Raw genomic sequence first — 16664 nt, forward strand, 5'->3', positions numbered from 1 at the left:
ATCGGACGGCACTCAATGCTATGGCATGCTCTCCAGTAGCACCACCAGTGGGAAGATTTGAACTCTGTTCTTGCCTCCCTCTGTCTTTCACTTCCAGTGCAGCAAGTCTGTCGTGTTCGTTCAGGACGACGGCACAGACCCTTTCCGCGGTCAGATCCTGAGCAGGTAGCGAACCAAGCTGACTGGCAACAACCTTGTAAGTCCGGTTCAGGCTGTTTATCATCATGAAGCAAAACACTTCTTCCTGTAGACGGAAATTGCGTTCCACCATCTGTTGACGCAGATACTTCATCTCTGTCAGGTGCGCTTGAACATCTCCATCAGGCGCTAATCTCAGATTGGTCAACTTCTCAAAATACAGCAACGCTGAAGAACCAGCATCTCTCTGATGCGTTGTACGCAGCGCGTTCCAAACCTCTTGCGCAAATTCCAAATGCTGTATATGCACAAGCTGCTCATCTGAGACACACAGAATTATAGCAGTCCTAGCCTTCACATTCTGTGACTCCCAAGCACGCGTTGGTGCTGCTGGGATGGGATTCTCAATCACCCCAAACAGTCTCTGATTCTGCAGCAGGGCCTTCATCTTTACAGACCAAGATGAATAATTGTCATTGGTCAGGAGGGGTGGAGAAGGCAAGCCTCCCCCCTTCTTGGCATCCATTTTGAGTCCTTGCATTGACTCTGAAACAAACACAAGCCTCTAAAATCCAATAGCTGGCTTGTTTACTCTCTTTACACCTGGCAACTCTGACTCTGGCTGCGTTGGAAAGTCCCTTCCACCAGTTCGTGAGGACCTAGTCATAACAAAACTTTGCTTTCGCTTCTCTGAAGCACAAACTGACTTCCAGCCCTCTCGAGTAACTTTCCATTTCTCCTCTCTGAGGCACAGCCTTCTGAAGGACGTTGCCTAGCAACAGCGCATTCCTTTCCTCGGACAGGAAACCACAAAAATGCCTGGTATGCAGGCCTCTTCTAAGTTGGAGCTGCTTTCCCACACTTGCTTTCCGTGAAGCAGAGAATGAATCATTCTGCATTCACACTTTTAAGCCCTTAAAAGTCTCATACCTTGAGCATCGGCTTGGCTGTCAGCTTCTTCTGATCAGCTTCTGGCTGCAGAGAATCAGCCTCTCACTTTAGCCTTCCATGGAGCAGAGGAGGACAATTCACCAACCTCTCATCCAGATGTCCGATGGACAGCAACCATCCGAAGGCTGCCACTGTTGGAATTCTGCCTGGGTCAGAGGAATGTGCCACAGCGTAGGCACCGGCAGATATTCCTGTCGACCTCCCCGCGTCTCCACTCTGCTGATAAGCAGGCGAGGTCCCGGCGATTCATCTCAGATATGTGAGAGGAACACACCGTTCATCCTCTCTCCCCTTTGGTGTCCCCCAGGAGGGGAAAGAAGCAGACAGAAAACTATTTACATCTTTTATTTCTGCCTCTCATATCAGTACAGAGAAACATGTCTGCACTCGACAACAGCAAGAAGAAAACTCCTCCCATGTACTTCCAGTACAGGTCATATGACACACACACTGAGCTAACATCCGGTGCTCAGTACAGAATGGACTGCCCCTTTGTTTCCATGGCAACAGTCACAAACATCCTGTCTGGCTTTCCAGCCACAAGCAGCTGACTGAGCTGCTGGAGCCTTTGCTTGCTGCAGCATTGGTGCTTTATGGTAACACAGTCTAGCTGCAGCATTCTGGATTAGTTGTAGTTTCCGGGTCACCTTCAAAGGTAGCCCCATGAAGAGCGCATTGCAGTAGTCCAAGCGGGAGATAACCAGAGCATGCACCACTCTGGCGAGACAGTCCATGGGCAGGGAGGGTCTCATCCTGCGTACCAGATGGAGCTGGTAGACAGCTGCCCTGGACACAGAAGCCTTGCCGGAAAAACTTACCCTTTCCCAAACTCCATTCAGGAGACTCTGGGAGGGGCTGCTGCCAGCTGAGCTGTGCATGTGAGCAGAAGTTTTGGGAGACTGGGCCCTAAGTCACATGACTGAGCTGAATAGGGTTTGGAATAGATGGACTGGGTTTCGGACTGCGCAGGAAGTGATGCAAAGTCAGATAAGTGTAGCAAACAAGCTCAAATATGATAGCATGGAGGGAGAAATGGAAAGTTATGCTGAACCACAGAGATGGAAGGGATCTCCTGTGATGAAGGAATCATAAGTAAAGAATCCCTGACAGGTGACTATCCAACCTCTGCCTAAAAACCTCCAGCGAAGGAGAGAACGCTGAGAAATGCTGTAAAATAACAGCAAAATCAGGACTCATTCTTACAAAGTCCTAATCCTAATATAGGTAAAGGTAAAGGGACCCTTGACCGTTAGGTGCAGTCGTGGTGGACTCTGGGGTTGCGGCGCTCATCTTGCTTTATTGGCCGAGGGAGCCGGCGTACAGCTTCCGGGTCATGTGGCCAGCATGACTAAGCCACTTTTGGCGAACCAGAGCAGCGCACGGAAACACCATTTACCTTCCCGCCGGAGCGGTACCTATTGATCTACTTGCACTTTGACGTGCTTTCGAACTGCTAGGTTGGCAGGAGCTGGGACCGAGCAACGGGAGCTCACCCCGTCGTGGGGATTCGAACCGCCGACCTTCTGATTGGCAAGTCCTAGGCTCTGTGGTTTAACCCACAGCCCCACGCACATCCCCAAATCCTAATATATTATATAATTTATATAATATTTACTAATCCTAGTATATTACAGTAGTACCTTTGTTTAAGAACAGCTTAGTTTATGAACAACTTGGATTAAGAACGCTGCAAACCCGGAAGTAGGTGTTTTGGTTTGTGAACTTTGCCTTGGAAGCAGAACATGTTCCGCTTCCTATTGAGTGTTTTCCTTTTGTAAATTTCCCTGCTGCTATGGGAAAGCACGCCTTGGTTTAAGAATGCTTTGGTTTAAGAACTGGCTTCTGGAACGGGTTACGTTCGTAAACCAAGGTACTACTGTATATAAATCCTGGTCTGAAACAAACAAAATTCTGTCCCCAAAGCTTACTGAGTCCGCTGGTGGTGAATATTTGGGTCTTTGCTGGCAAGGAGGGTTGGGGGGGGGGCTTGCTATATAACGTTACACTACAGCTCCCCAAATTCCTGACCATTAGCCTATGATGTAAGTCATGGGCCCCGCCTGCCCCTTCAAATATCACTGGTTTGATCCTTCCTATATATAGGGTGTCCGTGACTGGACCTAACGGTCAGGGGTCCCTTTACCTTTACCTTTTTACATTCTGCATGGACTGGTGGCCTGGCAACATGTGCAAATGGCTTTCTGTTGAGTCTGTCAGCTGTTGAGTCCTGAGCACCCACACAACACAGAGGTGATATTTGGAGCTTTTGTTTTTGCTATTTTTTATTTTAAAAATTGCATTTTTGTTTGTGTGGCTTTTTCATATTTTTTTTATGTGACTTGTTCTTTGTTTTATGGGACTGACTTGCGACTGCGGCTTGTGACTTCGTTTTTGTGACTGCGTGGAACCCAGTTCAACTAGTGGTTGATTGTGTGACTGCAGAAATAGATAAAAGCTCCCCCATCCAAACAATGACTATCATCAGCGCACGTAAGAAAAAAATAATAATTTTAATTTTTATCATCTACAATACCGTCTTATTCGTTTTATAGTACAGTACATTGATTATTGCCTTCATTTTATAGATCAATGGTCTTGCTAGACAGTAAAATCCATGTTAAATTGTTGTTTTAGGGGTTGTTTTTAAGAGTCTGAAACGGATTAATCCATTTTGCATTACTTTCTATGGGAAAACACACTTTGGTTTAAGGACACTTTGGTTTAAGAATGGACTTCTGGAACGGATTAAGTTCGTAAACCAAGGTACCACTGTATAGGAAGCAGAGGCCTCACAACTTATTGTTCAAACTTATTTCAACCTGTACGACTGGCAGGCGTCCCCCATCTTACATTTGTGCAACTGCTTTCTGCCTAAGTGCAGAAACTTGCATATGCCTCTATTGAAATTCATTGTGTTAGCTTGCGCCCAGTTCTCCAGTCTGTTTGGGTCATCTTGAATCCCAATTCTGTCTTCTGTGGCATTAGCTAGCCCTGCCAGTTTGGTGTCATCTGCAGATTGGATGAACACCTCCTTCCTTCCTTCCTTCCTTCCTTCCTTCCTCCAGGTCATCTGCCCATATATTCTCCCTCCCCCACCCCACACCCCCCCTTTGGTGGATCTTTGGCTGCGTTGCCACAAAACCAACACCTACTTCCATCAGGATAATCCCCCTCTGGGCCTGTTCCGAGGGTCGGCGTTCCACCTCTACTCCGGATCCAGCTTCCAAAGCTACTGCTACAGGACTGTTTCCAGTTGCAAAAGGGATTGAGGTTGTCATTGAAGTCGCAGCTGGCTAGGATGCCTGGAACACAGAAGCAGGGCCGTCTTTACCCGGGGGTGCAAGGAGTGCAGGGCACCCGGGTGCCGAATTCTGGAGGGTACCAGGAGCCCACTGCTGAAGCCGCCTAAGCTCTTAACTATCTACCTGCTATGAAACAATCAAGCTAGAAAAACAAAACACGTATATGCCTAGGTATTACCGAAATGCATACCTGTTTCGCTAAAGGACTTTCGACTTTGTGCGCACATTTACCAAAGACGCGCTACGCCAGCAGTGGCGCTTGTCATTCTCAATGGCGCTGTGCACGCAAAATTAACTCTTACATCAAAATATTATGTTACTGTCAGAGCTGCCCGAGGTCCCAGCTCACAAAGGACCAACGCCAATCCGTTGTTATATACAAAAGTCTTTATTGAAGTTCATTTTCGTTTTCACAGCCACAGCGCACAGCTCTACGTCTGAAACTCTAAACTGCTGAAGCTCCGTCTGAATCTCCTCCCCTCAGACACCAGTTTAAGACTCTGGCCTTGCTCCACCTCTTCCTTTGCTCTTTCCTCCTCTGGCTCCGCCTGTCAGCTGGGGTCTTGCCCTTCCTAGACTCTTCTGACGCTGAGTCCCCTGAGTCTTCCCCCTGCCTCCGGCGGGCTTTAGGACCTGATTCCCAATCCGGGTTTTCTGCTGTCCCACGCGCCTGTACATTCGAACTTGGCGTGCGCGCCCAGCCGGCAACTTTCCTCCTGACCGTTACACTGCTCCTGTCACTGCTTCCCCCTTCGGGGGGGCTAGCTGGACCTGACCTCCCCTCCGTTCCCCCACTCTCCGATAGAGGTGTGGTCAGCCCTGACTCATCTTCTCTCCCTGCTGGAGGAGACGCTGGCCCTGACACATGGGACTCTTCCCCCCCACTACGCTCTGGTGGGGAAGCTGGTCCTGATCTCCCGCTGCTGCTTTGGGAGTCCCCGCTGGCCCCTTGTTTCTGGTGCGTCCCCCCTGGGACCCCTCTTGCCCTGACCCTTGGCGCCTCCTTCTGGGAATCTTCCGATCCGCTGGAGAAGCTCATGGAATCTCTCGGGTCACTGTCATACTCCCCTACGCTGCCCTCAGATCCTTCCCCTTCGCTCTCCATTTCCTTCCTCCCCTGTGCCTCTGTTCCTGAGCCCCTGACAGTTACATATTGTATTGAGCTGCTATGCGGCAGCGCGGTGAGTCAATGGCACCTTTGACACAACTGATGTTTCTCTTAAGTAGGTGCCTAAACAATACTTATAAGTTTAAGTGTGGTGGTGTTGCATACTTAAGTATACGTGTATTGTAAAGAAATGAGCAAACAAAAAAGTTTGTTTCTTTTCCCTCCCTTCTAAGCATGGTTTCTGACATAAGCATAATAAAAGTTAACTCGGGGGCTAAACTACATTTGGGGGTGCTGGCTGGATCTTTGCACCCCCGCGGTGCATATGCTAAAGACAGCCGTGCACAAAGCATCGTGAGATGGAGGCGTGGGGCTCCATGGGCCGCTGGGCAGGAGCAACAGGAGCCGTTACACAAAGGAGAGTTGCCAAGAGAGGTGCCTACCTGTGTCATAAGCCCAGGCATCCCTAGTAAGGGTTGGAACTCTGTCTTCTGCCCTGCTAGGAGAGATGTAAGCAGATTAGGTCAGGTGTAGGCAGACTTGCAGGAATCGCTTTGCTTTTTTAATTAGAACCCAGAGATCTAACAACCAGAGTCAGGTATAAACGACACACTCAGAGAATGAAGAAAGCCTCAGGCTAGGAATGTGGGCTTGTTTTGACTACCAGGACAGAAGGCAACTCACAGTATCTCCACTCAAAACCCTGACAGTTCTTCATTTCAGCTATATACCATATTTTTCGCTCTATAAGACGCACCAGACCATAAGACACACCTAGTTTTTGGAGGAGGAAAACAAGAAAAAAATATTCTGAATCCCAGAAGCCAGAACAGCCTCTTGCTGTTCTGGCTTCTGGGATAGCCACGTGAAGCCTCTCCCAGGCAGCGGGATGAAGGCCCTCCCTGCCCAGAAGAGGCTGTGCGTGGCTACGTTGCCCTCTGTCCCTTCGCCCACCTCCCACAAAAGCCAGCCAAGAGCTGTGCGCTCTTTAAAGGGAGCATGGCTCTTGCGGGCTTTTCTACAAGGTGGGAGAAGGACAGCCCGTGAGTGATGAAGGCTCTCCGCTGCCCTGCGGAGGCTTCGCGCGGCTAAGCTAGAACAGTGAGAGGGAGTGCTGCACAGCCTGGGATAGCCGCTCAGCCTGCATTTGCTCCTACTTTTTAGGAGGGAAAAGGTGCGTCTTATAGAGCAAAAAATACGGTAATTTAGGGCAGGAGGAATTTTGGATTGAAGGAGGGGAGTGTAAGCGTGGCACTTTGATACCAGGGGCTTTGAATGGATGTATGGACAGCACCCCCCCCCCCAATGAATGCCTGCCTGGGCTTTCCCTCTGTCTTCGCTACATTTCTCCAATCTTAAAACAGCTGCAGAAAATCTTCTTTCTTTTCTCCATCATCAGGTCTAGGCAAATCCCACTTGTGGCATTGGAGCAAAACCATGTGCAGCTGGCCTTGGACTGAAGCTGTTAATGGTGACAGTGCTTAAAAGCAATAGGGGAGGGAAGGTAGGTGGGTGGAGGGAAGCAGCTTCCCCCCCCCCCAACCTCCTGCCTTAGCAGAGAAAAATTGTTTGGGGAGGGGGCAATTTGTGGCAAAGAAACTGTAAGCATGGGAAGGGTAAATCACTGCACCTCTCCCCTTCTTCTCCTTTAAAACCCCTCCCCTGCAAAAGAGCTTTTTTTTACTGCTGTTTTACAAAAAGGTGCAAACAACTATTTATATTTATACCCCACCTTATGTGCCTGTGCAGTTTGCCTCCAAGGATTTAACAAGGGGTTGTTCATATCACTTCTTCACACCTTATGACATCATACATTTGTCTTCAAGATGCCGCAAGAGACTATGTTAAATGTGAGGAGAGCTGAAGCTCTTTCACGGTGGGGACTGTTAGCCATGAATATTTGCTCTCTGCAACCGTATGCAAACTGCTAACTAGCGGAATGCGAAATGTACATTGCCAGCTATCCGTATAAAAGCATCTGCGGTTATTTATTTATTAACAATATTGACATAACCATCCAACTTGATCGACTCCAAGGAAGGATACAATGCACAACAGAAGCAGAACATGCAATCCCATAAAAAAGGAGAAAGAAACACAACTCTTTTGTGCCCAGGAGTCTAAAGCTGCCTGTTCAAGCAAGAAGTCAAGAAGCAGAAATAATAGAACAGGCAGAAGGATTTGACATAATGGGTAACTTGGCTGTTGACTCGGCAGAAGGGATGGAAATGTCCTCTTTCCAAAGTACATCCAGGGTCCGCCTTGGACTTGGAACAGGATGATTCCCGCTCTTTGACACGCACAGTGGAAAAGTGCATTTTATGTTTGGCAGGAGGATAGTGAACTCAGGATGTGGGAGACAGAATAACTTACCCTTTGATATCCATCACCGAGAGGCAGAGGAGAAACCCGATAATCTGGAGAGTCTGCTGGGTTCCCATGCTGCACTGGATGAGCTAAAAACTCTTTCTGGTGCCCTCAACATAATCTTAATCCATCGCCTTTGCAAGCCAGGAGCAGAGTGAGAACATCACCTGTCACAGCCACAGTATCAGAGTCACCTGTCCGTAAGAGGAGCTGGGCTGAGCGGAGGCGGCCATAAAAACCCGTCTTGGCAGGTGTGAGCAAGCGGAAAAGGGGAAGGTGGCTGTTAGTTTTCACTCAGGAAGACCCCTTCTTTCTGCCTACCCTCTCAGGACCAGGGTCCCAATGCAGAGTGAAGTTTTAAGCTGGGCTTGGTGGCCAAATCTAGAAGGAGCCCAAAACCCCACTCCACCTATGCAGATCTCCCAGGAAGCTGCTGTTCCCACTGGATTTGCACCTGTTCAACCGAGTCTCATGAAAGTTCAAGTACATACAGATCCTTCAAGTCGTGGGTGTCGGAGAAGCACAACGTGGTAAGTTACAGTGTGTGTGTGTGTGTGTGTGTGTGTGTGTGTGTAAGAGGGCTGAATTCACCAGATTTTTTTTTGACACACAGCCAAATCACACATACACACAAGCTCATTTACATGGGTTCCAACAGAGAGAACGGTCGTGTGGTCTGACCCTGCCATCAATGGCGTTACAAGGCTCACTGTTTCCCCTGAATGGCAGCATCCCTCCAGACAGGATCTCAAAAGGGGGAGATGGTCTCTCAGGCCAACGTTGCCCAATTGGGGGCCCTCCAGTTGTACTGGACTACAACTTCCGTCAGCCCTGGGCAGCCAAAATATCTGGAGGGCACCGGGTTGGGGAGAGGTGCCTCAGGCCAACGGCTAGCTGGGTCACAAGTTTCCAGAACACGCAAGTTGCCTTCAGGCAGAAATGAGCAGGACTCTCTTTGACCCCTAAAGCCAAACAGACACTTTCTTTCTGTTCAGCAAAACAAGTCTGAATCCCTGCTATAGTAGTGACTTCCCTCTATCTCTTTGTGGCTTTGACTCTTTTTTTTAGGTTACAAATAATCTGTTTTCGTTTATATATATGAAATTAATCGAAGCACAACCAAACATTGTTTGTGGAGTGGTATTTGTTTATTAATTCTGTCATTTTGGCTAGTGCAAGGTACTTGCACAACTTTAAAATTGCCATTCATTTTTTCTTGGTATTAACTCATTTCCCAGTATTCCGCTATTAACATTACAGCTGATGTTGTCACATCAAGAAACACTCTTTTATTTTCATTTGGGATGTTAGAATGCCAAAACAGATTACTTCAGGTTAATTCAGGTTTCTTAAAAAAAATGGTGTGTCTTAGCATTTATTTATTTTTGGTTCCTCATAGGTCATTTTGTGTGTGTGTGTGTGTGTGTGTGTGTGTGTGTGTTTTACTTTTGGGACATGTTCATCACATGTTGAAAGTCAGTTTCATGAAGTTCTTTTATCAGATAGCACATGGTGAATTTTAAGTTTTCCCCCCATTGTTTTCTCTTTTTTAGTCCAGTAGTAATCTGTGCGGTTTTGATAATATCTTTGTATTATTTAATAATAATTCTTTTCTGAATCTGATGTCTTTGTGTCAAGTCCGTTTTCATCTAACTGGTAATCTAATTTTTTGCTTTCTGTTATTTTTTAACCTTTCTTGTATTTTTTTACAGTTCTCTTTATCTACATGTGGAGTAATTTTTTATTAAGTGAAAGAAAGCAAACGAACTTAGCAGATAATAACAGTAATTATATGAAAATGTGATGATAATAATATTGGAATGAATGAAATGCTTGATCCGCTAAGATTTTTATTATTTGCAGCTTCCCACGTAAATTGAAGGACATCCTTTTTGCCTTTTGCTCCTTACTTTTTCTAACTGTCCTTTAAGTCTCCCCAAAACCCTGCCCCCTTACAGGATATCACTTCTACAGATGTGCAATGATGAAAAGCAGCAACAACCCCTCAACTCAGTTCTTCGCCATCACAAGACCTGCAACAACAACAGACACCAAAGTTTCAAAGTGGCCACAGCTATCTCTTTAAAAGGATATAGGCTGATGGGGAGTGGGGCTGACAAAGGGGGGAGGAGTTGAATTGCAAGGACATTTTCCCACTTTTGAACCTTAAGACTGTGCTCCAGGATTCAAAAGATACATGCGTAAAAGATCACAATTGTGTCGAGATATGCAACTGATATTTAATTAGGTTTTTTTTTTGTATTATGTGTTATTACGTAGGAATGTTGAAATGTGTCTGACAGTGTGATTTCCACAAAGGGGGGCAATTTTTTTTTTGTAACTGTTTTTATGTTTAATGTCTTATTGCTTACTCACCAATGGAGAATTCTCATGCATTTTATACTTTCTAATAGCTCACACTATTGTGTAGTCCAATGTTTAGATCAATTTATAACCACATTTCATTGTTCCACCTGGCACTATGCCAACCTTCCCTACCCATTTTAAACATGTGCTAAAACTTGCTTTACCAAGGAGAAGCTTCTAAGATTTTTAAATTTTTATTAATTTTACAACATACTTTGTATGTACAGACGCGATTTCCTTTTTTATATATATATAAATTTTTTTATTGGTTCTACAAGTTTTTATAAACAATACAAACAAATAAATAAAAAGACAAACAAACAAGTATAATTTCATGACCTTTTTTTCATAACCCTCGTCTCTCGGACTTCCCCATACCTCCCCTTTCTGCATCCCAATTTACTAAATTATTTCAGCAGCTTCTAAAATTTTTGTCAAATATATGTTCTCTTAGTCTTTCCTTTAACTTAATCATATATCGCTGTGTCCCTTTTTCTCTCTACACCTCGGCATTTTAACCTTCATCAAGTTTATAAAAGTCCTTAAGGTAAATTTTAAATTTCTTCCAGTCTTCTTCCGTCGTCTCTTTCCTCTGGTCCCGGATTCTGCCAGTCATCTCAGCCAATGTCATATAGTCCATCACTTTCATCTGCCACTCTTCCACGGTGGGTAGATCTTGTGTCTTCCAATGCTTTGCGATGAGAACTCTTGCTGCTGTCGTGGCGTACATAAAGAAAATTCTATCTTTCTTTGACACCAATTGGCCGACAATGCCCAAGAGAAAGGCCTCTGGTTTCTTAAGAAAAGTGTATTTAAGTACCTTTTTCATTTCATTATATATCATTTCCCAGAAAGCCTTAATCTTCGGGCACGTCCACCAAAGGTGATAAAAGGTACCTTCAGTTTCTTTACATTTCCAACACTTATTGTCAGGCACATGGTATATTTTTGCTAGCTTGACTGGGGTCATGTACCACCTGTAGATCATTTTCATGATATTTTCCTTTAGCGCATTACATGCCGTGAATTTTATACCGGTGTTCCACAACCATTCCCAATCAGGAAACATAATGTTATGACCAATGTCCTGAGCCCACTTAATCATAGCCGATTTTACTGTTTCGTCTTGTATATTCCATTTCAGCAGCAAATTGTACATTCTTGATAAATTCTTAGTATTGGGTTCTAACAATTCAGTTTCTAATTTTGATTTTTCCACCTGGAAGCCAATTTTCTTGTCTTGTTTATACGTCTCCATTATTTGATAATAATGGAGCCAATCTTGTACTTTAGGTTTCAATTTCTCATGACTCTGTAACTTCAATTTATCTCCTTCTTGTTCCAAAATTTCCCAATACTTTGGCCATTCAGCCTCCATATTGAGCTTTTTAAATGCCTTAGCCTCCAAGGGTGACAACCATCTAGGGGTTTTATTTTCCAACAAATCTTTATATCTTGTCCAGACATTAAACAATGCTTTTCTGACAATATGATTTTTAAAGGCCCTATGCACCTTGATTTTATCATACCATAAATATGCATGCCAACCAAATGTATTATTAAAACCTTCTAAATCCAAGATATCTGTATTCTCGAGGAGCATCCACTCTTTCAGCCAGCAAAACGCTGCTGCTTCATAATACAATTTTAAATCCGGCAGGGCAAATCCCCCTCTTTCTTTAGCATCTGTCAGTATTTTAAATTTAATTCTGGGCTTTTTGCCCTGCCAGACAAATTTCGAAATGTCTTTCTGCCACCTCTTGAAACAGTCCATCTTGTCAAGAATCTGCAAAGTTTGAAACAAAAATAACATTCTAGGCAATACATTCATCTTAATAACTGCAATTCGGCCTAACATTGACAATTTCAAATTTGACCATATTTCTAGATCTTTTTTAATTTCTGACCAACATTTTTCATAATTGTCTTTATACAAATTCAGATTTTTAGATGTCAAATGAACCCCTAAGTATTTCACCTTCTTAACCACTGTCAAACCTGTCTCCTCCTGGAATTTCTCCCTCTCCATCACTGTCAGGTTTTTCTCTAATACTTTGGTCTTTTGTTTATTTAGTTTGAATCCGGCTACCTGACCAAATTGTTGAATTATCTCCAACACCCTTTTCGTACTAGTGTCTGGCTCTTGTAAGGTCAAAACCAAGGAGAAGCTTCTAAGAAACATGAAGGTGGATATGCTTTGGTTTAGCAGGAATGATCCCTTATAGATTTAAATTGACTTATTTGGACAACTGCCCTTGTTAAGAATGGTTTTCTTTTAACAGATTGGTTTGAAGAGTTGAGAAGCATGGGGCAAGATAAATTCAAATTGGACTCAGTTTGAATTGGGCAAGTGTATCCAGGCTGCAATTAGCTTTTTGGTCCTTTAAGTGCAAGTGAGCAACTTCCCATGACTGCAAGACCAGAGCCTATAATAATAATAATAATAAAATAATCCCATGGAATGGCCAAGGCGAAGACATTTCTCTCAGGACGTGTCCAAAACCTGTGCCAGCTGTGGTGGGTGCCAGGCTACATGATAAATATGAAAGCCCTAAGTGGATTCACCAGGGATTGCCACTACTGCGACACCATGCCGATGTGAGACCACAGAAGAGCTACCTTGACACCTGAGAACACAAAAATGGCGGGGGGGAAGCAAACTGCACTTTTCAGTCCTTAATGGACCTTCCTGCTAAATGTAAAGCATAGACCACTATTGAGAAAATATTTCTTCCAAGGTGCTGGAATACCACAAGTAACTGAGCAACAAAATATTAATTTTACGTGATATCCTATGTCTAACTATGTGCACTGTTACACCATTATATTTCTATGCAAATATCCTTAAAGAAGCATGATATCCAAGTCCCTTTCAGGTTCACATGGACACACACATCTGGGACGGAGAATACCAGGTTATTATTTACCACCCTAAATTGTGCGGAGAAAAGGATTGCAAAGTAGCCACCTTTGCAATCTTATCTCCGAAGGGGGGAACTGTAGCAGGAACCCCCCCACCCCAATCATTCTGTTTGCACAAACTTCACACACACTCACACTCACACACTACATACGCCACATTTCTGTTATAAATTCATAGAAAATCAACCATACATCGGATTTGCACTGTTCCATTTTTATTTTACTCCATATGACATGGACTATCAAAGGGGGGCTTGGTTCTGGTCAGCCATAATCCCTTCACCATCCCAGCACATCCACAGGAGCCCTGCCCAGTTGCTATGTCAACCCTGATAATCCCAGACAGAAGACAATCAAAATCACAAAGAACTTGCATATGGGAGTGGATTCAGCACAGACTGAGACAAAGGACAATGATCAGATCTTCCCTCTGGGGGCAGGAAACTGCAAACTCCCCTTTGTCTCCTGGAAGTGAATCATGGGGAGGGGGAAAGGAGGAACCAGCCAGGTGACAGGACACTCAGGTTACCACCACAACTCCTCCCTCAACCCCTCCTTTCTGTAATGTATGCATGATGTCAACCCCTTCTGTAATGTATGCATGATGTCAACCCCTCCTTTCTGTAATGTATGCATGATGTTTCTGGGGGTGGGCTTGACCTGGAGGATGGGAATTTCAAAAGTTTTTATAAGGTCTGGCACACCATTTTTCTGGGTCTTTCCTCTCACCTGCAAGTGAGGGGAGCACCCTGTCGCGACAGTCTTTCTTCAATAAAGACCAAGCCTACAGGCTGCTGATTTGCTTCAATTTACTCTGGTTGGTGTCTTTACTTTTTGTCCAAGGGAGCCCTCAGATTTTTCCGTTAACAGTGTGCATGCACACTTCTTCAGATACCATGTGCATGTCAGTGTGGATGCACACGAAAGCTCATACCAATAACAAACTTAGTTGGTCTCTAAGGTGCTACTGGAAGGAATTTTGCTGTTGTTGTTGTTATGACTACGGCAGACCAACACGGCTGTTGCTGTTTAGTCGTTTAGTCGTGTCCAACTCTTCGTGATCCCCTGGACCAGAGCACGCCAGGCACTCCTGTCTTTCACGGCCTCCCGCAGTCAAACTCATGCTGGTAGCTTCGAGAACACTGTCCCACCATCTCGTCCTCTGTCGTCCCCTTCTCCTTGTGCCCTCCATCTTTCCCAACATCAGGGTCTTTTCCAGGGAGTCTTCTCTTCTCCTGAGGTGGCCAAAGTCTTGGAGCCTCAGCTTCACAATTTGTCCTTCCAGTGAGCTAGAACTAGAACCTTCAAACAGTTTGACCTCAGCCCCAAAAGCGCACTCCTCTGTTGTCTCCCAAGACAGACAGATGCCAACAATCCCAAATTAATTGAGAGACTTGTGAAAGAGACAAATGTGACCTCTCTTTTTTATGCGTTCAATAAAAGCCCACCAAACTGAGACAAAAGATGTTACCTTTGCTTTTCCTTTCAAAAACCGGGTGTACCATGTCAGTTTTTCATGTCGTGCAATTTCCCATCTATTGCTCCACCACAATTTCTGCTGCTGAAAGCGCTCTTGAGACTGACAAGGCAGCATCCAAAAAAAAAAAAAAAAAAGGAATGGAAAGCAAAAGGCCGGTTCAGTGCTGCCACCTGCTGGCTTAAAAACAGCAGAACCTCCTCATTTGAACAACAACAACAAAAAAGACTCCTAAAACATTGAGACGACACAAGAAATGCGATGAGGACACTTGTACATCGGCAAGTGGAGCTGGAGAAGTTGCTTCCTCTTGGGTTTCAGCCACAAGATCATGTCACGCTGAAGACACCCCAGGGTTCCCAGGCTTTACAGATCAATGGAAAGGGTTTGCCAACCCCTGGAACACAATGTGGGTCCATCGCCTTAGGAAGCCAGTAGCAGAATGAGAGCAGCACAGGGGACACACCGGGAAAGTAAGAGGAACACAGAAGAGCAGAGGCAGGCATGAACTTCTCCCTCTGGCCAGTGGTGAATAAACAGGACATTTTCAACCTGGAGACGGTTTTCTTATCTGCTTCCCTTGCAGTAGACATGCAGCAAAGGTCCAAGTCCAGAATCATAATAGTGGTTTTTTAAAACAATAACAGCAACCCAGAAACAACTATTTTCTTGTAATTGCTGATGAGATGCATCACCATCAAATCTGTGATGGCCTGGGACTCGGACCCAGAGGAGTCTCAGTCTGCACCAGATCCTTTGCCTCAGGCATCACCTGAACCAAGTCTGGGGCCTGATCCTGAAGAGCCCCAGTCTGCACAGGTTCCCCTGCAACAAGCACCAGCTGGGCCGAGTCAGGGGCCTGATCCTGCCCTGGCTCCAGATGCGGGGATGACCTCCTTGCCTCCAGCTGGGCCATCACTTATAGCTGCTCCACTACCGGTTGGGTCAGGGGAGGAGGAGGCAGATTCTGGGTCTAGTAACCCACCGATGTCTCCCAAGCTGCAGAGACTGAGGTCTGAGAGAAGGAGAGACCTGAGTACTCGCAGGAGGAGTGCTCGCCTTCGGGCGAGACAGGGAGGTGAGTCGCCAGGGGATCAGGGCTGGCCGTTACCCTGAGAAAGATAAAAGGCTGTCGGACCCTGTCCCAGGTTGCGGGAGCAACATTGCTGTCAGCCAGATCCTGTACCTGTCCTTGCCTGGTTTCCTGCCTCGTGTCCTGCCTTGGCCCAAGCGGAACCTTTGGATTCTGGTCCGGTCCTGGACCACGTTTCATGAGTTATTTGAAAGCAAATAAATAAATAAATAATTTAAGAATAAATTTTATTTGTATCCCGCCCTCCCCGGCCAAAGCCAGGCTCAGAGCTGCTAACATATAAATAAGACAATGTGCATAATACAAGCGATCAATCAATTAAGATACACCCCACAATCAATTCAAACAATTAAAATTAAAACTGGACAAGTGGCAATCTTCAGGTTAAAATTGAAAGTGGTTAATACTCGCCAAGACCAACTGTTTCCACTGATATTATCTAAATAAGGATGGTTAGGAGTGCATCCTTAAGGATTTGAGCTCCTTTGCTGTGAGTGAGATTGCATTGTGTAGGACCAGGGCTGAGGTTCTTGTGAGCTTCCATCTCCAGCTGCGAGGTTTTGCTAGGCAAGGCAGGAACACATGGCTCTCACCTCCGGAAATGTGTGTGATCTCTGATGTTCATCGATGTGTCCTTGAGATTAAAAGCTTTGAAAATGACTTGTTCCTCATTATGTTAGCCTTCCATGAACAAGAAACCATGTTCCATAATGGATCTGCCCACCTCCCTGTTCCCATTAGGGCTGGCACAAAACAGGAGGATTCTGAGATAAGAGACAAACTTTGTTCTGTCTGGAGTAGCAGAGAGGGGCGTGGGTCTCTGGTGTGAACTCTAATGGTCCCACAACGGCACGTGGATTGGAAGGAGGAATGGCCCATGCTCAATTGCGCAGGAAACATGTGCTCTGAGCACACAGGAAACAGTTGGAGTTACTAAAG

The 16664-nt window shown here is 45.4% G+C and overlaps 1 protein-coding gene across 1 annotated transcript in view; it reads right to left on the bottom strand.

The window, feature by feature from the left end:
• Positions 1-16664, bottom strand: part of LOC309533042 (MAM and LDL-receptor class A domain-containing protein 1-like) — a 383106-nt gene that overhangs the window by 33057 nt on the left and 333385 nt on the right. Inside the window, exons 2-4 of the mRNA XM_082223992.1 lie at positions 7873-8109; positions 5943-5998; positions 4242-4391 (exon numbers count right to left, since the gene is read on the bottom strand). Coding sequence (XP_082080118.1) covers positions 4242-4391; positions 5943-5998; positions 7873-7940 — 274 coding nt within the window. The 5' untranslated portion in view covers positions 7941-8109. The remainder of the gene's footprint in view (positions 1-4241; positions 4392-5942; positions 5999-7872; positions 8110-16664) is intronic.

The sequence above is a fragment of the Podarcis vaucheri genome (assembly GCF_965113315.1).
Source record: "Podarcis vaucheri genome assembly, chromosome: 5".
Classification (NCBI taxonomy): Eukaryota; Metazoa; Chordata; class Lepidosauria; order Squamata; family Lacertidae; genus Podarcis; species Podarcis vaucheri.